The 15,649-nt window shown below is 31.8% G+C and overlaps 1 protein-coding gene across 1 annotated transcript; it reads right to left on the bottom strand.

The window, feature by feature from the left end:
* Positions 1–3,057: 3,057 nt before the first annotated feature.
* On the bottom strand, positions 3,058–9,951 carry LOC145798844 (G-type lectin S-receptor-like serine/threonine-protein kinase RKS1). The gene is made up of 7 exons (XM_082887997.1): positions 8,558–9,951; positions 4,957–5,085; positions 4,606–4,805; positions 4,305–4,515; positions 3,955–4,192; positions 3,717–3,864; positions 3,058–3,593 (listed from the first exon to the last, which is right to left on the bottom strand). The coding sequence occupies exons 1-7, from the start codon at positions 9,846–9,848 to the stop codon at positions 3,291–3,293; spliced, it is 2,520 nt and encodes an 839-aa protein (XP_082744123.1). The 5' UTR covers positions 9,849–9,951; the 3' UTR covers positions 3,058–3,290.
* Between the last annotated feature and the right edge of the window lie 5,698 nt (positions 9,952–15,649).

Genomic DNA, 15,649 nt, shown 5'->3' with positions numbered 1-15,649 from the left:
CTTCACCCTACTCCCTGAAGGCTCTCTTTTCATCTGAACAAAAGTGGATTTCAACGTCTTTGAGGTTTCTCCACTCTCTCCTTGGTCTTCTAGCTTCGAGGCAAGGATTCTTTATACTTTTGTATGAGCTTTACCTTAGCTATTTGCTATTTCAAAAGACTTTAGTGGTTTGGGGTTTTTTGGTAAAACCTAGGGTTTGAAATGAAAATGAAAAAAGAGGGGTTTTCAAATGGTTTCTTAGAAAAGCTTGTGGGCATGAAATTGGAGTTGATATATGTTGAAATGAGGTATTTCCTACATTGAAATTGATTCTCAAAGAGAAATGAATTTTGCCTTAAAATATGAATGTTTGATATTGTAAAGAGAAAATGGAATTAATGTTGAAAATTATGAAATTAAAGTAATGTTGATGTTGATGGAAGAATTGGATATGCATTATTAGCACTCTTATCTTGAAATTTTGGAAAAGTGTATCTTTAGTGAAATTTATTTATCTGTTTAGAGATATCTGTTTTGGGCTATCGGTGGAGGATAGCTATGAGTATTGTTAAAATTGCATGGGAATTAGGTGTATTAAAAGTAATTTCTCATTCATGTGTATTGAACATTGTTGCTCATTTAATACATTGAAAATGTATATGATTTTGAGAAAAATAGGTGAACGTGGGAAAGAGTTGTGTATCACCAAATCAAGTTGGCATGTGTGTCCAGGGTGAAAGTCTAAAAAATGCGCGTATACATGGGTGTCGGTTTCCACGGACGAAATATCCATAAAATGGTAATAGTAGCGCTTGTATAGGTTACGTTTACATAGGTGTCGTTTAACAGTTTCTCGCAGACGAAATATCCGTGAAAGGTTGTACTGGTTTGAGATTTCCCTCTGTTTTCTATTGTAAAGGGCATGGTTTTGAGAATTGTGATATAAACCTAGTATAGCACAACTTTTGAAAAAGGATATAAATGTTTTGACACTGGCATTGCATATGCATATGGATAAAACCTTATGGCTTCGTTAAAATTTATACATTGTGTTGTAGTAATTCTACCGGGCTTTGGCTCACCCTATGTGGGAATAGCCATTTTCAAGTGCTGGTGCTATGCTTCCGCCAAGACTTAGCTTGGGAGGATTGTGGAGCTGAAGGCTCAGTATTGTTATTTGTATTTAATTTTGTACAAGTCTAGGGCTTTATCTGTATTGAGCTTAAGACTCACTTTTGATGTACCCAAATATTGACTTGAAAAGATGTAACCCTTTAGGACATATGATTATCTGTTTAGCTTTCATTTCTTTTCACTATGTTGTAACACATGCTATAGATTCAGGATATATTGTTTATGAATGTTTATCACACGTGTCACCTTTTGTATATCAAACTCTGATTAATGAAAGCTTATAAATTTATTTATGTTTCTATTTATTGGTTGTTATGAGATAGACATATTGTATTTATTTCAGGACGTTACAAATCAAAATACATATCCGAAATGAGAAATAACCGCAGATGGCAAACACACATTATCAAGTAATGGATTTCTCATCAATTCCAATATGCACCAAGGACTCCTCTAAAATTCAAACTTGCAAAACCATACTTGGAAAATCTTTTTGAATTTTTGATAAACAAAACAAGAAAGAACCAAAAGAACTAAGCCTAAAAGACCGAAAAACAAGAAAGAAAACAAAAACAAATAAACAGATAATCAGTAAGTCAACCCAAATCAAGCTTCTTTACCTAAACCTCTTTAGTATGGACAATGTTATTCAAATTGCTGCTCTTGGGAGGTGTCTTGACATTGTGGTACCATTCCCCTTCAATGGGAACTCGTCTTGACTTGGATACAACCCTCTAATTTAAAAGTCTAGCCAAACTCAACCTCGCTTTATGTTTGGTGTCAAGCAATTCACAACAATGAGGTCTAATGTGACCCTTAAGCCCACAATGATGACAAACAGGAATAAATCTACTTTTGGCTACACAATTATGAGACAAAGAGAAGTAGAACCGATATGTATTTGGAGAAAAAATTTAAATAGATTATTTCTTTTTAAATATTTTATCAATAAAAATTAAATTTTTTTCATTAAATATTTTAATAATATCATAACAATTTAGAGATAAATAATTTTTTTACATATGAATAAATAAGTAGGACAAATTGCTGAAAAAAAATTAATCGATTTGTTTCAACTTCAAAAAAGAATAGAAAAAAGAAATTTAAATAATAAATTCATTAATTAAATTTGATAATTTTTTCTTTGCTTATATAATGCGAAATAAGTCTTATATTAATTATTGTGGTTTTATATTAAACTATTAGGGTGTTATGTCAAAATATTCATGAGTCTTTAACAACATATATGCAAAACCTGAGAAGAGGTGAGTGAAAAATTTCATTGAAATAGTTTATTGGTTGATTTGATAGTTTTCATCTCTTCCCGCTCAATTCAAAGGGGTAATATGGTTATTTTAGATAGCCAAGTAACATCATTTGTGCTAAATTAATGGATTGAGGGAATCATGATATTGTCAGCAAAAATAAAAGAAGTTTTTGTAATTATTAAAATTACAGGTGAGGTCCTTGTATTTGTTAAAAACTTCAGGAAAGGTAAGTGTAATTTATCCCAAATTATTTTCTATTTTTAAAAAAAAATGAATTAATTTTTTTTTTCAAAAATTCAAAAATTGGTCGTAGTGGTAAAAGTGGTGCCATATAGATGGGCTTAAATGAGTCCCCATGTCCAGCCTATGTAAACTTAATTTTAAGTGAGCTGACATTGAGCAACCCAATTAAGTCCATTTACTAATTTGGGCGGATTAATATAGGTTTTAAATGGGTGTAAACTTAATTTTAAGTGAGTTGACATTGAGCAACATTTATTGATTTGGACAAATTAATATGAGTTTTAAATTGGTATAATTGGATGGATTCATAAGTTTGAGTTAAGTTTGCCACCTCTAATTATTTCCCCCACTTTTCCCTTTCTCCCCACCACCCACCCACCCACCTACCTAACCAACCAAAATCACTGCTCAAATCTAAAATCCAAACAAAGCCTTAAAGGAAGTAAAATAACAATGACTTCACAATCAATAATAATTTGTTCTAGTGATCACTGTTAATATTATCTGTGGCCTCCAAGAGAAAATAGATGGTGTAACTACTAAAATAATTACAATTACTCTGAAAAAATGATGATAGCATATAAGTTAGATACATTTAATTATGTTGCAAGAGGAAACAAGAATACTGTGTATTAAGTACAAAATATTAATGTATAGTAAGAGCATTCATCGAGCTTGAATTGTGGTAAGCGTAATATCATTTCTAGATAGATCTCCACCACTTGTTGAAGACGAGTATGGACCGCCAGGTCTGTTAACAATGAATGCCGGTTGTTTAGGAGGAGGCAAGGTCGTTTCGTTACACAACATGAAAGCAACATCTGACATAGTTGGCCGATCGGTGGTAAATTCTTGTACGCACAAGAGACCGATGTGAATGCATCTCAATACTTCTTGACTTGAACACGACTCGGGTAACGATGAATCAACTATATCTAGTGCTTTTTCTTCTCCCCATACCTTCCAAACCTGAAACAATGTATAAAATCATCTTTGGGTGATTAATCAAACAACAATTTTCTAGGTAAGGGAAAATCCTCCATTCTATTGCAGCTATAGGATTTTCCATTAATAATACATTGATTTACTTACATGTCCAATTAAATTCACAAAATTGTCTTGATTATAACTGTTGTTCTTTCTGCCACTAATGATCTCCAGTAATAAAACTCCGAAACTAAAAACATCTGATTTTATTGAAAATAACCCTTCCATTGCATACTCTGGTGACATATAACCACTGCAATTACAACATGAAACAATAATTAGAATATATGCCTTTCTTGCACATTTCTCTCTCTCCACACATGAATGTATAAGTGATACTTACTATGTTCCAACCACCCTATTTGTGTTAGCTTCAATCTGGTCCACTCCAAATATTTTAGCCACACCAAAGTCTGATATTTTGGGGTTCATTGAAGCGTCGAGTAAAACATTACTTGCTTTTAGATCCCTATGGATTATTCTTAGTCTAGAGTCTTGGTGAAGGTATACCATCCCTCGAGCGATTCCCAAAATGATCTCGAAGCGCTTTCTCCACTCTAGAGATGAGCCTTTTGTTTTATCTGGGCCAAAGTTAAAAGTCAATTCTACCAAAAACTCGAAGGTACTCCTATATTTTTACATAAATTTCAGTGCTAATAAACAAATGAACTCAAATCAAAAAATTAAGCATACCAAATATAAAAGAGTCTAAGCCTTTGTTTGGCAGGTATTCATAGATCAACATTTTCTCGTCTTGTTCAATGCAACATCCCAATAGTCTCACTAGATTTCTATGTTGGAGTTTAGCAATAAGTGTAACTTCATTCTTGAATTCCTCCACCCCTTGGCCCGAATTTTTCGCTAGCCTTTTGACAGCTATTTCTTGTCCATTATGTAACTGACCCTGAAATCAATGCACAATTAACTTATTTACTCGCCAAATACAAATAAATCACAATTTTGAGAAAATTTTCATCTCTAAAGGACGTCTTACCTTATACACTGTTCCAAAGCCACCTCGACCCAGCTTGTTCAAGGAAGAAAAATTGTCAGTGGCGGCGACAATGGTGGTTAGATTAAAAAGTGGTAATTCAGCATTTGTTCGACTTTCATCAAACTGATTTTCCATTTGGGTGGTTTTAAAGGATGTTGAACTGTTGGGACTAAATAACAAGTTGTTCTGTCGTCTTTTTCCTGTCACACAACACAACTAAAATCTTATCAAAAATCAAAATTCAAGTATAGTCTTAAATCATTGACATTAGATTTGATGACCACATATGATTTTTCATGTTACAAAATTTGAAAACGAATAATGATAGAAGATTAATGTTGTTTTTATTACCTTTTCTCTTCCTCATCACCAACCAAGAAAGTACGCAGATTACAAAAAACAAAGCTGCAACAGAGGACACTACAATTGCCACCACCATACCCTTCTTGGAATGAGATTGTTGTGACTTCAAATATTGGGCTGAAAAGAGGATAAAATAGCCACTCCATTTATTAATTTATTGTAAATAAAAAGCTTTTTCATATCTGTTCTTTTATTTTTTACTACAAAAACAAGGAATAAAGAAAGAGAAAATGCTTTCATAGCAAAAATAAGTTCAAGTTTGCATGTTTCTCAATTTGGAAATCATAGCACATTAAGTTCATGGAATAAGCAATGAACATAATAATATGTTTAGAATAATACTATATGTACTAATTAATGTATACACTAGTGTACTAACAAATGACATGGCATTATTTGTATAGTTTTGGGTATTTGTAACTTGTATAATAAATGTGGTCAATAATAATATCACAACACTAGTTAGTACACTAGTGTGTATACAAATTGGTGCATGTAGCACCACTGATATGTTCATTATCTTTTTGTCAACATAATATTGGTGTAATAAGTTTAACCACTTATGTATATATCCAATATAGTACTGACTATTAGACTAACACATCCAATAATAATATAAGATGATAAAAATAAATGATCACTATAGCATTACTCTACAACTAGTGTTTCAACCCCATGGCATGGCATCTACCTCTCCTTATGCGATCTTTACAATAAAAAATAATTAAAATAACAGAAAAAAAAAAAAAGATTTGGTTTCTCGCTCGTTGGAGAGAAGTCTAATGTAGTACATTTGAGCTCATGGTGTCTTCAACATGTTCCATTCTAGTAATTTGAGTTATTCATTTTATAAGTTTTTTGTGTGTACACCATTCATAATATATATAAAAAAAAAAAATTTTAAAAACTTGATCTAATAATTGTAGATATATGATTTCAATAGATTTATCTTTCAAAAAAAAAAAAAAAATAGACAAGAAGTCTGCTTTTGTAATAAACTGTTAGTTTCAAAGACAAACCTAATAAACTTATGTAGTCACGATCATTAAAGTGGGATTACAAAAATCACTCTGTAAGACAATTTGAGGATAAATTTGATTTTTCCTTTTTTTACAGATAAGCTATAAGTAGTATCCAATAAAATAAACAGTATCAAAATATAAAGGCAACAAGAGTTTGAAATTCTTTACCTAAGGCTAAACAATAGGATGGTTTATGAACAAGCATGGTAGGTCCTCTGCAATTAAAATTATGAGAATAACTGTGAGTGTTTGGATTTGAATAACAAGTTTACAAAACTATAAAATCATGTATAGATATTTTATTTGTATATCATTATTCATACGTGTATTTTTATTTTTTTTAAATTCTTTTTCTTATTATTGCAAAATTTACTTTTTAACAGTTGCTTAAAGGTCTTACTAATAGCACCCTAATTCTTATGTAGACTTCCAATTTTTTTGGACTTTTACCAACTTATTTGAAAATTTACAAATTTCTTACCCTACTTAATAACCACAATTAATCACAATCCTCCTAATTCTTTCGTAGACCAACTCTCAATTTTTACTTTTTTTATTTTATTTTGAGCTCATAAAATGGTGTTGTCACAGCACTCTTTCCGAATTTCGAAAGAGAAAGCAGAGAGGCGAGTGGTAGTAGGTGTGAGAAAATTATTTTTCAAAATTGTTTCACAAATACAAACTAAACATGGCATTTTTTTTTTTTTTTTGTGTGTGTGTGTGTGATAAATTACACTCACCTCCCTTGAAGTTTGGAGAAAATACAAACAACTCTATACTTTTGACATAATTATACTAATCTCCCTGTTAGTAAAGCTAAAGTGACTTCAAACAATGCAAATGGAGGGTAGATACTAATATAAATAAAGATAATTATATATTTTAGTATAAAAGATGTGACAATATTTTTTTTTCATTTATACGACTAATTAATTACTAATGAAATATGATCCAATAGGTACTTAAATTAAAACTTTAAAGGAGATCAATGTAATAATATCAAAAGTATAGGACCAACTATATTTTTTTCAAACATCAACGGAGGTGAGTGTAATTTACTCTCTCTTTTTTTTTTTTTTGTATATAATATGTGTATATATATATCACTTAGCACATACAATTTAACACATTTATTGTAGCATCACTGAGTTTCTAAATTAACAAACTCTTAAAATATATTGTTGGACCTTATTTTTATTACCTTTTGTAATTTTTTAGTATATATTTTTAACCACTCCATTTTGGATGTTCTAAAGGATTCAAAAATTTGTAAAGTTATTTCAAAATGAAATTGTGAGAAAAGTTTAAACTTAAAGTATCATATGAATTACATCTAAAATAAATCTGATCAATTTTTTGAGTAATTTTCTTGAGCTTTGTATTAATGTTTTAAAAATATACATGTTACTACCATGGATACATGTAACAAATGGTTTAAGTAGAACTTATCATGCAGACACATACCTGTTTTCGGATCTTGTTTTGTAGTTGTGTTGCGTGAGTTTGTCTTTAATCATTCATTCTAGATAAATTAAGCAACAGTTTTTCAACATGATTTTTTAAGTTCAAAATTCTTGTTACAAAAAAATCAGGATAAGTTATCTTTCATATTTTCATGTCTCCATTTATATATATATATATATATATATATTTGGACTTTAATTCGGACTTATACCAATTTTCTGAGCCATCTATTTCATACACTTCTTGCAATAAAAGCCCTCCATATTTTTACATCAATAAAAAATTTTCTTTTACTGTTCAAAAAAAAAAGAAAAAGGCATCTGTGTAGGAAAAAAAAAATAGTTTTATCGGATATTTAGAAACACAAGAATAAATCATATTTTATTTTATAAAATAAATAACAAATATGATTGTTAACTTAAACCATTCATTTTATAAAACAAAATGTAATTTATTTTTATATTTATAGTTGTCTGATAAAACTAATAGTTTATATAGATAATTTTTATTACGAGATCTATGAAATAAATAATTCAAATCACACTACAATAAATAAGAGTTTTAGAGACCAACAAATGATTTAGTTTCTAAAAGTGAAAATTTTGTTGTAAAAGATATTTAGGAATCAATTTCTATTATCATGAAGATAGTCGCTAAAAGGTCGTCCCGAAAAATTCAAAAGAAGACTTTTAGGGACAAAATTTTGAAAATGTCACTAATAAATAAACTTGTAGAGACAAAATAATTTAGTCTCAAAATAGTTTATTTTTTGACACAAAAAATTTGGTCCCAAAAAGAAAATAATTCACCACTAATATCTAATTTTTGTTGCTAAAAATATAATAACGACATTTTTCGTAACAAAAATATTTGGTTCCTAAAAAATAATTTCACCATTAAATTTTGATCTCTAAAATCTTAAGTTTTTGTAGTGTTAACAGTGTGCGTTGAATTAAAATCCAAAAAAACTATATAAATTAATGATACGAAGAGATAGATATGAAGGAAAGCTTACAGCAAAATTCACAGGTGCTTTCAACTATAAGGCAAAATTAAGATCCAGCCACAAACACAAAACTATCAACAAGACATTGAATGCATACCTAATTCGACAGCATCAACACGTACGTATAAATCTTGGCCCCCACTCGAAAACTCTCTTGTGTCCATCAAGTCCCCATGCCACGTCACACATCCACTCTCAATTCCCCCCAGTGAGATCTCTGCACTGCTATACCCTTGGCATGAACAGTTCTTCAAGCACTCTGTTTCACATTCTTTTAATCCAATAGTTTTATTGACAAGTGCTGTCGAAGTGTCTGGTAACTTAGCACGTATCATTTTGATGAAACCCTCTTGATTTTGACACGTGCCTCCTCTACGTTTTCTTTTACACCCACTTGATCCGTCCCTTAAGTACCAGTCACGTGCCAACTTGGGCTCGAACCCTGGTAAACACATGCACTCGAACTCACTTGCATTCACGGATGAGTCACAGTTGCCATTTGCACCACAATGACTGTAGTAGTCGCATTCATCCCTGGGGACCGACCAGAACCCGATCCATTGTTGGTGGTCCGTATGCCACGTCAGCCTATCTATTGTCCCCGATTCATTCACAACCATTCTTGAGAAAATCGAGGTGTCGTTGATGAGGTACGACATGGAAACCTCATTTTGATTGTCGACGTAATGGACATTGAATATGAACTTGGGTGTCATAGCTGGTACCCCACTCCATCTAACCCCATTCCATGGTCCGGTTCTCCAGAACCGGACCAAACCATTATACAAAAAAAACTCCGGATACCCAATAAGGTCCATTTTGAACGAGTACTCTCCGATTCCCGGATCATCACGCGACTTCCAAGATGTCAGAAACCAGCTCAGACCGGTTCTCCGGTCCACCCCAAGTTTCATTGAAGGAAGCAGGGTGTCTGTAGGATAATCAAAACTCTGCCACACGACGGCCCCCTTGCTATCACCTTGAAACACTACCAAATTCCCTGAATCCAACAATTGAGCTGAAAAGACATTCCCCGAGGCCGACACGTTGGTTGACCAGACCGGAATTTTCTTGTCCGGACCATGAATGACGAGGTTTCCGGTGTTGTCCAAGGAAAGAACTCCGGATGTGTCATTGATTGGCCTATCTCTGTTTGCAACCCACACCACAGTTTGTTCTGAAACATTGTTGTACCGTATTCCGAGGTACCGGTTGGTGGACTTGCCGGGGCTGAAGAACCCAAGTGCGAAGGCCTTGTTGCCGGAGACTAACAATTGACCATCCTTGAGAGATTGGATTGTGGTTATGGTGTCTCTGGCTGTGCAAAATTGGAGAAGAAGAAGAAGAAGAAGAAGAAGAAGAAGAAGAAGAATAGTAAAAGAACACATGAGGAGGTTGGTTTCACGAGACGTGGTGGTCTGGTTAATGATTAGTTTTCCTAAGATTTTTGTTTGTTGGTATTCCACAACTGGGTCTTATTCTTATAGTTTCATTTCTGTCTCACCAAATGACGTAATTTTATTTTACCGTACACATCCTTCAAATGACGTAATTTTATTTTTAAATTATAAATTATGATAATTTTACTAAGAAAAATATTAGAGATGGCAAATAGGCATCTTAAAATGGATTATACATTTAAAACAATTTAATTCAAATCCACCCATTTAATAAATGGACTTAAACAGATGGTGTTGAATTAGATACAGATTAGACAAATGAACCCAATCAACCCATTTACTTCATCTTCTTTTTTTTTATATAAAAATTTCTTATTTTTTTATTTAATTTTTAAAAAAAATTATTTAAAAAATTTTAGAATTTATGATAGAATTGGTGCCTATTTAGACGAGTTTAAATGAGTATTAATGTCCAACCCATGTAAACCCAATTTTAATTGGATTGATAATGAGTAACTCATTTAAGCCTATTTATTAATTTATGCTAGTTAATATGGAATTTAAATAAGTATAATTGGGCGGATTTATGGATTTGGGTTGGGTTTGTCACCTCTAAAAAATACTTGGTCACAACAATGTATAATAAGAATGCATATAATACACACATTTTGAACGGTGTGTACCACAACATTACCTTATACTAGAAGTAGTGTGTGCCAGATAGGATTTTGAGAAGTCTTATTTGAATTCAAAATTTAAAAGTATGACACAGGTTTAAATTGAAAAATAAAAAAAATAAATAAAAAATTGAAGCAATACATAGATTTAGATCTAAGTAGTTATAATGTCTTAGGGTTGTTTTGAGAAAACTTAAAAAATTATCTTCATACCAATTTCAGTATTGACTTTATATAGAATGGATGTAACAAATTATCATTTGACAACTTTCAATTTTAGCTAAAAAGTAAAAAAGTCATTATAAATTGTTACATCGAAAAAAACGCAAAAACACACAAACACCAAACATTAGCCTGAAAGCGTAAATTAATATTTTACTGTTTACGTCTTGAGTATTTAAAAAAAAAAAAACTCTCTCTCTAAAACCTCCAGCTCGGGCCTCACCGCTGGCCAGCCGGCCGCCGCCTTTGGCCATGGCGGTTGGCTGGCCTAGCTTTTCTTGTTTCGTTGTTTTTTTCTCCTAATAATCTTGAGCCCCCATTTGCTTTCCGTTTTTCTCCTTTTCAGATCTAATCTCTAGATTTGCTTAGGATGATGTTTAAGTCCTTTCGTTTTTTGTTAGATTGCGTGTTTTCACAGGTTTTCTTTGGGGTTTCTGGCTGAGCATTCTTTGGGTGGTTTCAGATCTATCTTTTCCGGCAGTCTGAAAGCTTAGGGGGTTGGTTCAGGCGGCAGTGGTGCTTTGATAGGTGGTTTTGGTGGGTTCTTTCTCGAATGAAGAGGTCCGGTGGAAGTGGTGCTTCGGCCATAGGTTTCGGTTTAGGGTGGTTTGCGTTGTTCTTGGGTGGGTTGGTTCAGGAACTTCATTCGGGCATTTCTCTACGAGTGGGAGTTTGAGGGGTGGAGGATTCAGAGTTGTTTAGGATCTTCATTCGAGCGCTTCGTGCGAGTGGGAGTTTTGAGGGGTGTATTCCGTTCAAACCTTGGTGGTCGGTGTTTGTGTTCGGTTAAGAGGAGAATGGCGCCGGGTCTACAAAGAGGGGATTGCTTAGCGTTGGTGGTGAGAATCAACTGAGGGAGTTGTTTGGGAGAGGGAAACCATGGGAGAAGGTTAAGTTGGAAAACTGGGTTTTCAGGGGTAAAGCGTGGTGACAGCACCAGTAGCTTCATTCCCGGAGGCAGAGACAGTGCTTGTTGAAGAAGACCCTAAGGAGGAGGCGGCAGCAGCAATAGAGGAGGCACCTGTAGCAGTCCCGACGGAGGTTGAAGCCACAGGTGGTTCTCTGCAGCAATGAAGCCTGAGTGTCCGGCTTTGGTGCAGGGTGTTTGGGTCAGGCGTGCAGGGTGTTTGGCATGCAGGGTGCTTAGGTCCGGCGTGGGGCTCAAGAGTTTGTGTATCAGGGTTCGGCATTGGGCGTGCAGTGTTTCGGTGGTTGTGCTTCAGTGTTGTGTGGGGCTCAAGAGTTTGTAGTGTTGTTTTTATTTGTTTTTTAAAATATAAAACCGTGAGGCTAAGGGGTTGGTTGTAAAGACGTGAGTAGCAGTAATAGGAGAGTGAGTTTTTACTCTTCGAATCTCTCTCATAGCGTTTTTTTTCCTTGTACCTTTAAATTTCATGTTTTTAATGAAATTTTTTTCTTTGCCGATCAAAAAAAAAAAATAAAAAATTGTTACATCATTCTCTCTATTTTTCTACATATTTTTTCGTAAAAAATTAAAATGTTAGTAAAATAGTATATTCCCAAATGAGATAACATTGAATTCATTTAGTTTTATGTTCTTATGGGTAAATCAAATTTTTTTTTTTACAAAAAAATTAATTTAATAATCATAACAACATAATTTTACATATTTATTTTTCAAAATTGAATGACAAATATATGAATCGAATTATGGAAAGAAAAAAAAAATTATGATGAGCGCAACAGACTTGAACTTAGACAACAACATTTAATGTACATAATGGACCAAAGAAAATCTATAGCCCTTTCATATTTATAAACGAGAGATCCATGTGTGAGTAGGTATAAAATATGGAAGTATTGGAAAGGCAAACAAGTTGGTTGCCAATGTTGGAAATATTTATTGTTTTCGTACTACATAATACCATTGATTGATTTGGTTAAGGTAACCTGAGATTTGGGTAACTGGTTATAGATGTGGCAGTAATAGTCCTTCATAAATAGAAATCTTGGCTCTAGGGTACTGTTTTTCACAATTTCAAGAGTAACTCGAGTGGACATTTTGCTAAAAGTGTCATTTCTTGTAGAGCTCTAACACTAACAACCATTTTGCTAATAAAAATACATAAAAATGTGTTCTATCTTTGTGCCTAAACTTTAAACTCTACACTGTAATGTTGAAAAGATGAAAAAGAAATTTTTAAAGAAAAAAATGAAGAGACAATCAAAACAACATCAAAAAAAGAAAAAGTCAAATAAAAGGAGATAAGAAAAGACTGAAGAACGCTTAGAAATAAGAAAAATAGGAGAGAGAGAGAGAGAGAGAATAAATATGTGTAGAGTTGGAGTATGAAAATTAAAACTTGAAAATGAGATTTGAATTGAATTCAAGTTGATAGAGTAGTTTCACTAGTCTTCTGTTTGTCAAATATTCGCTCTAAATAATTTTCTTCATATAAGCAACTTTGAAAGAGAGAGAATAAATACGTGTAGAGTTGGAGTATGAAAATTATAACTTGAAAATGAGATTTGAATTGAATTCAAGTTGATAGTGTAGTTTCACCAGTCTTCTGTCTATCAAATATTCACTCTAAATAATTTTCTTCATATAAGCAACTTTGAATTTTCAACTACAGATATGAAAATATCTTAGAGGGGATGAGTCTCAAATTTTTCAAAAAGTTCGTGATGAACTTATATAATTTAGACATATTGTCAACTAATCTACCATCTCATATATAAGACTTTTTAAAATTTTCAGCATCCCAGGTCCATATGTCATAATTTAGTCACTCTTAACTTTTCAATCAACATCTTCAAGTGGACACATGAAGTGTTGCTCTCATTGTAGCATATAATTTTGGAGTAGTGACACTCTAATTTAAAAATTAAATCTATTTTTTAAGTTTAGTGATGTGACAGTCTATTAGGAATATGTACTGGCAATTTTATTTTTTTCATATTTTCTTTAATCATTAATCAATTATTTCATTTACACATTATTAAATTTAAAAATAAACTTAAAAAATAAATTTATATATCATTTTTCATAATTTTAAGGGTCCATCATCTAAAGACTTGCCGAATAAGTAGGTGTAGATATGAAAAATCAAAGTTCCAATAAATGGGCTGCTTTGTTTGTGAAAAAATTGGCTGAGAATCAACCATCCAGCCTGCTCTCCATAAAACTCAGCATCCTTGATATTAGGTGGTCCTGTCATTCATCAATTATCAAATAATATATTTTTCTTATTTTTTATATCTTGACACAAAATTATGAGTCTCAACTCTTCCATTAATCATAATTCCCCTAAACTAATTACCAAACCATGTCTGAAGATTGTTGAATAATGTTTTAAAAAAAAAAGGAAGCTCTATTCATACATAGAAGTCATACAAAAAAAACTTTATAAAGAATAATGTGAAAATGTTATTGTTTCAAATAAACTATTTTTATGGTTATTTTGTTTTAAAATTAAAGGTGCACATTAAATTATATCATTGTGCATAAAATTTTGTATACTTTTTTTTTTGTATACCATTACTCGTTAGTCTAAGTACTGTTAAAAAAACGTTGTATAATATTCAAATAATGTTTAAAAAATTTACAATTTTGATGCATATGATATATATATTTTTTTAGTAAATTCTATTGATTTTTCTTGAGTTTAAAAAATATATACAATAAATCCTACAAGTTTAACATAATTATATTAATTTTTCATAAATTTTAATTCACATAACATTTTGACATCATTTTCATCATTAAATTTGTTAGTCATATGAATAGAAGATGATGTTATTATATTCTTTATACTGAAATATGTATTTTATCTTAATTCTCATGTTTCATATCATCTGTATCAATCATAGACTCTTTTTCTTTACAAAAAGGAAGATTAATGTAATTATCTCAAAAGTAAGAGACTTATTGTATTTTTCATAAATCTTAATATAATTTACAAACATTTTTATATACTTCATACATATATCAATATATTTGTTGCCTAACATTTTATTATTCATTTATAAGGTTGCGGAAAAGGTGATGGAATCATGAAAAGAAAATGAAAAATTAATTAGAACTTTACCAACATAACTACAAAAATTACTCAAAATTTATTTTGAATGAAGGAAAATTATACTATAGTCGCAAAGTATCACATGGTTATACTCTCTCACCAATCACCATTCATTATGTCTCCTTATATTTTTCAATTACCCAACACAAATAATTATTACTCTTCATTCTTTGCCAATCATACTACCATAGAGCACACTACAAGAAAAGATAGTTTCACCGACCAAAAAATTAGTCGCCAAAGGTCACTTTTTTAGTCGCCAAAACCAATTAGCGACTAATTTTTTTTGTCGCCAACTTAGTCGCCTAAACCCTGTCGGCGAATGTTTTAGTGACTAAACGCGTGTTTAGTCGTTGAAAATGCAATATTTGGCTACTAATTTTTTTAGTCGGCAAATGTTACCTTTTGGCGACTAAAAAAATAGTCGCCGAAAAGGTAATTTTTAGCTACTAAATTATTGGTCACCAAACGTCAACATTTGGCTACTAAAGTTGGGTTAGTCGGCAAAAGTGATATTTTTGGCGACCAAAATATTAGTCGCCGAAAGGTATAACAAAACTAATTTGAACTATTTAGAGACTAAACTTTTAGTCGCTAATTGAACTATTTCCCGACCATGGAATTTAGTCGCCAAATGATGCCAACTTTTATTCATTTTGCTACTACATTATTAGTGGCCAAAACATTTGAAAATAGTTTTTGGTTACCAAAATAGTTAATAGCCAAATACTATATTAGAATTTTTTTTTTTTAAAAAATTTCTGAACCACCTATATCCATTATTAGTACAACCTATACAATGTATAAACAATTAAATCCATCAATACTAAATATATATTATCAACCA

The sequence above is a fragment of the Camellia sinensis genome, chromosome 9 (genome assembly GCF_055761805.1).
Source record: "Camellia sinensis isolate YWXY chromosome 9, ASM5576180v1, whole genome shotgun sequence".
NCBI lineage: Eukaryota > Viridiplantae > Streptophyta > Magnoliopsida > Ericales > Theaceae > Camellia > Camellia sinensis.
This window is presented reverse-complemented; position numbering and strand designations above follow the sequence as displayed.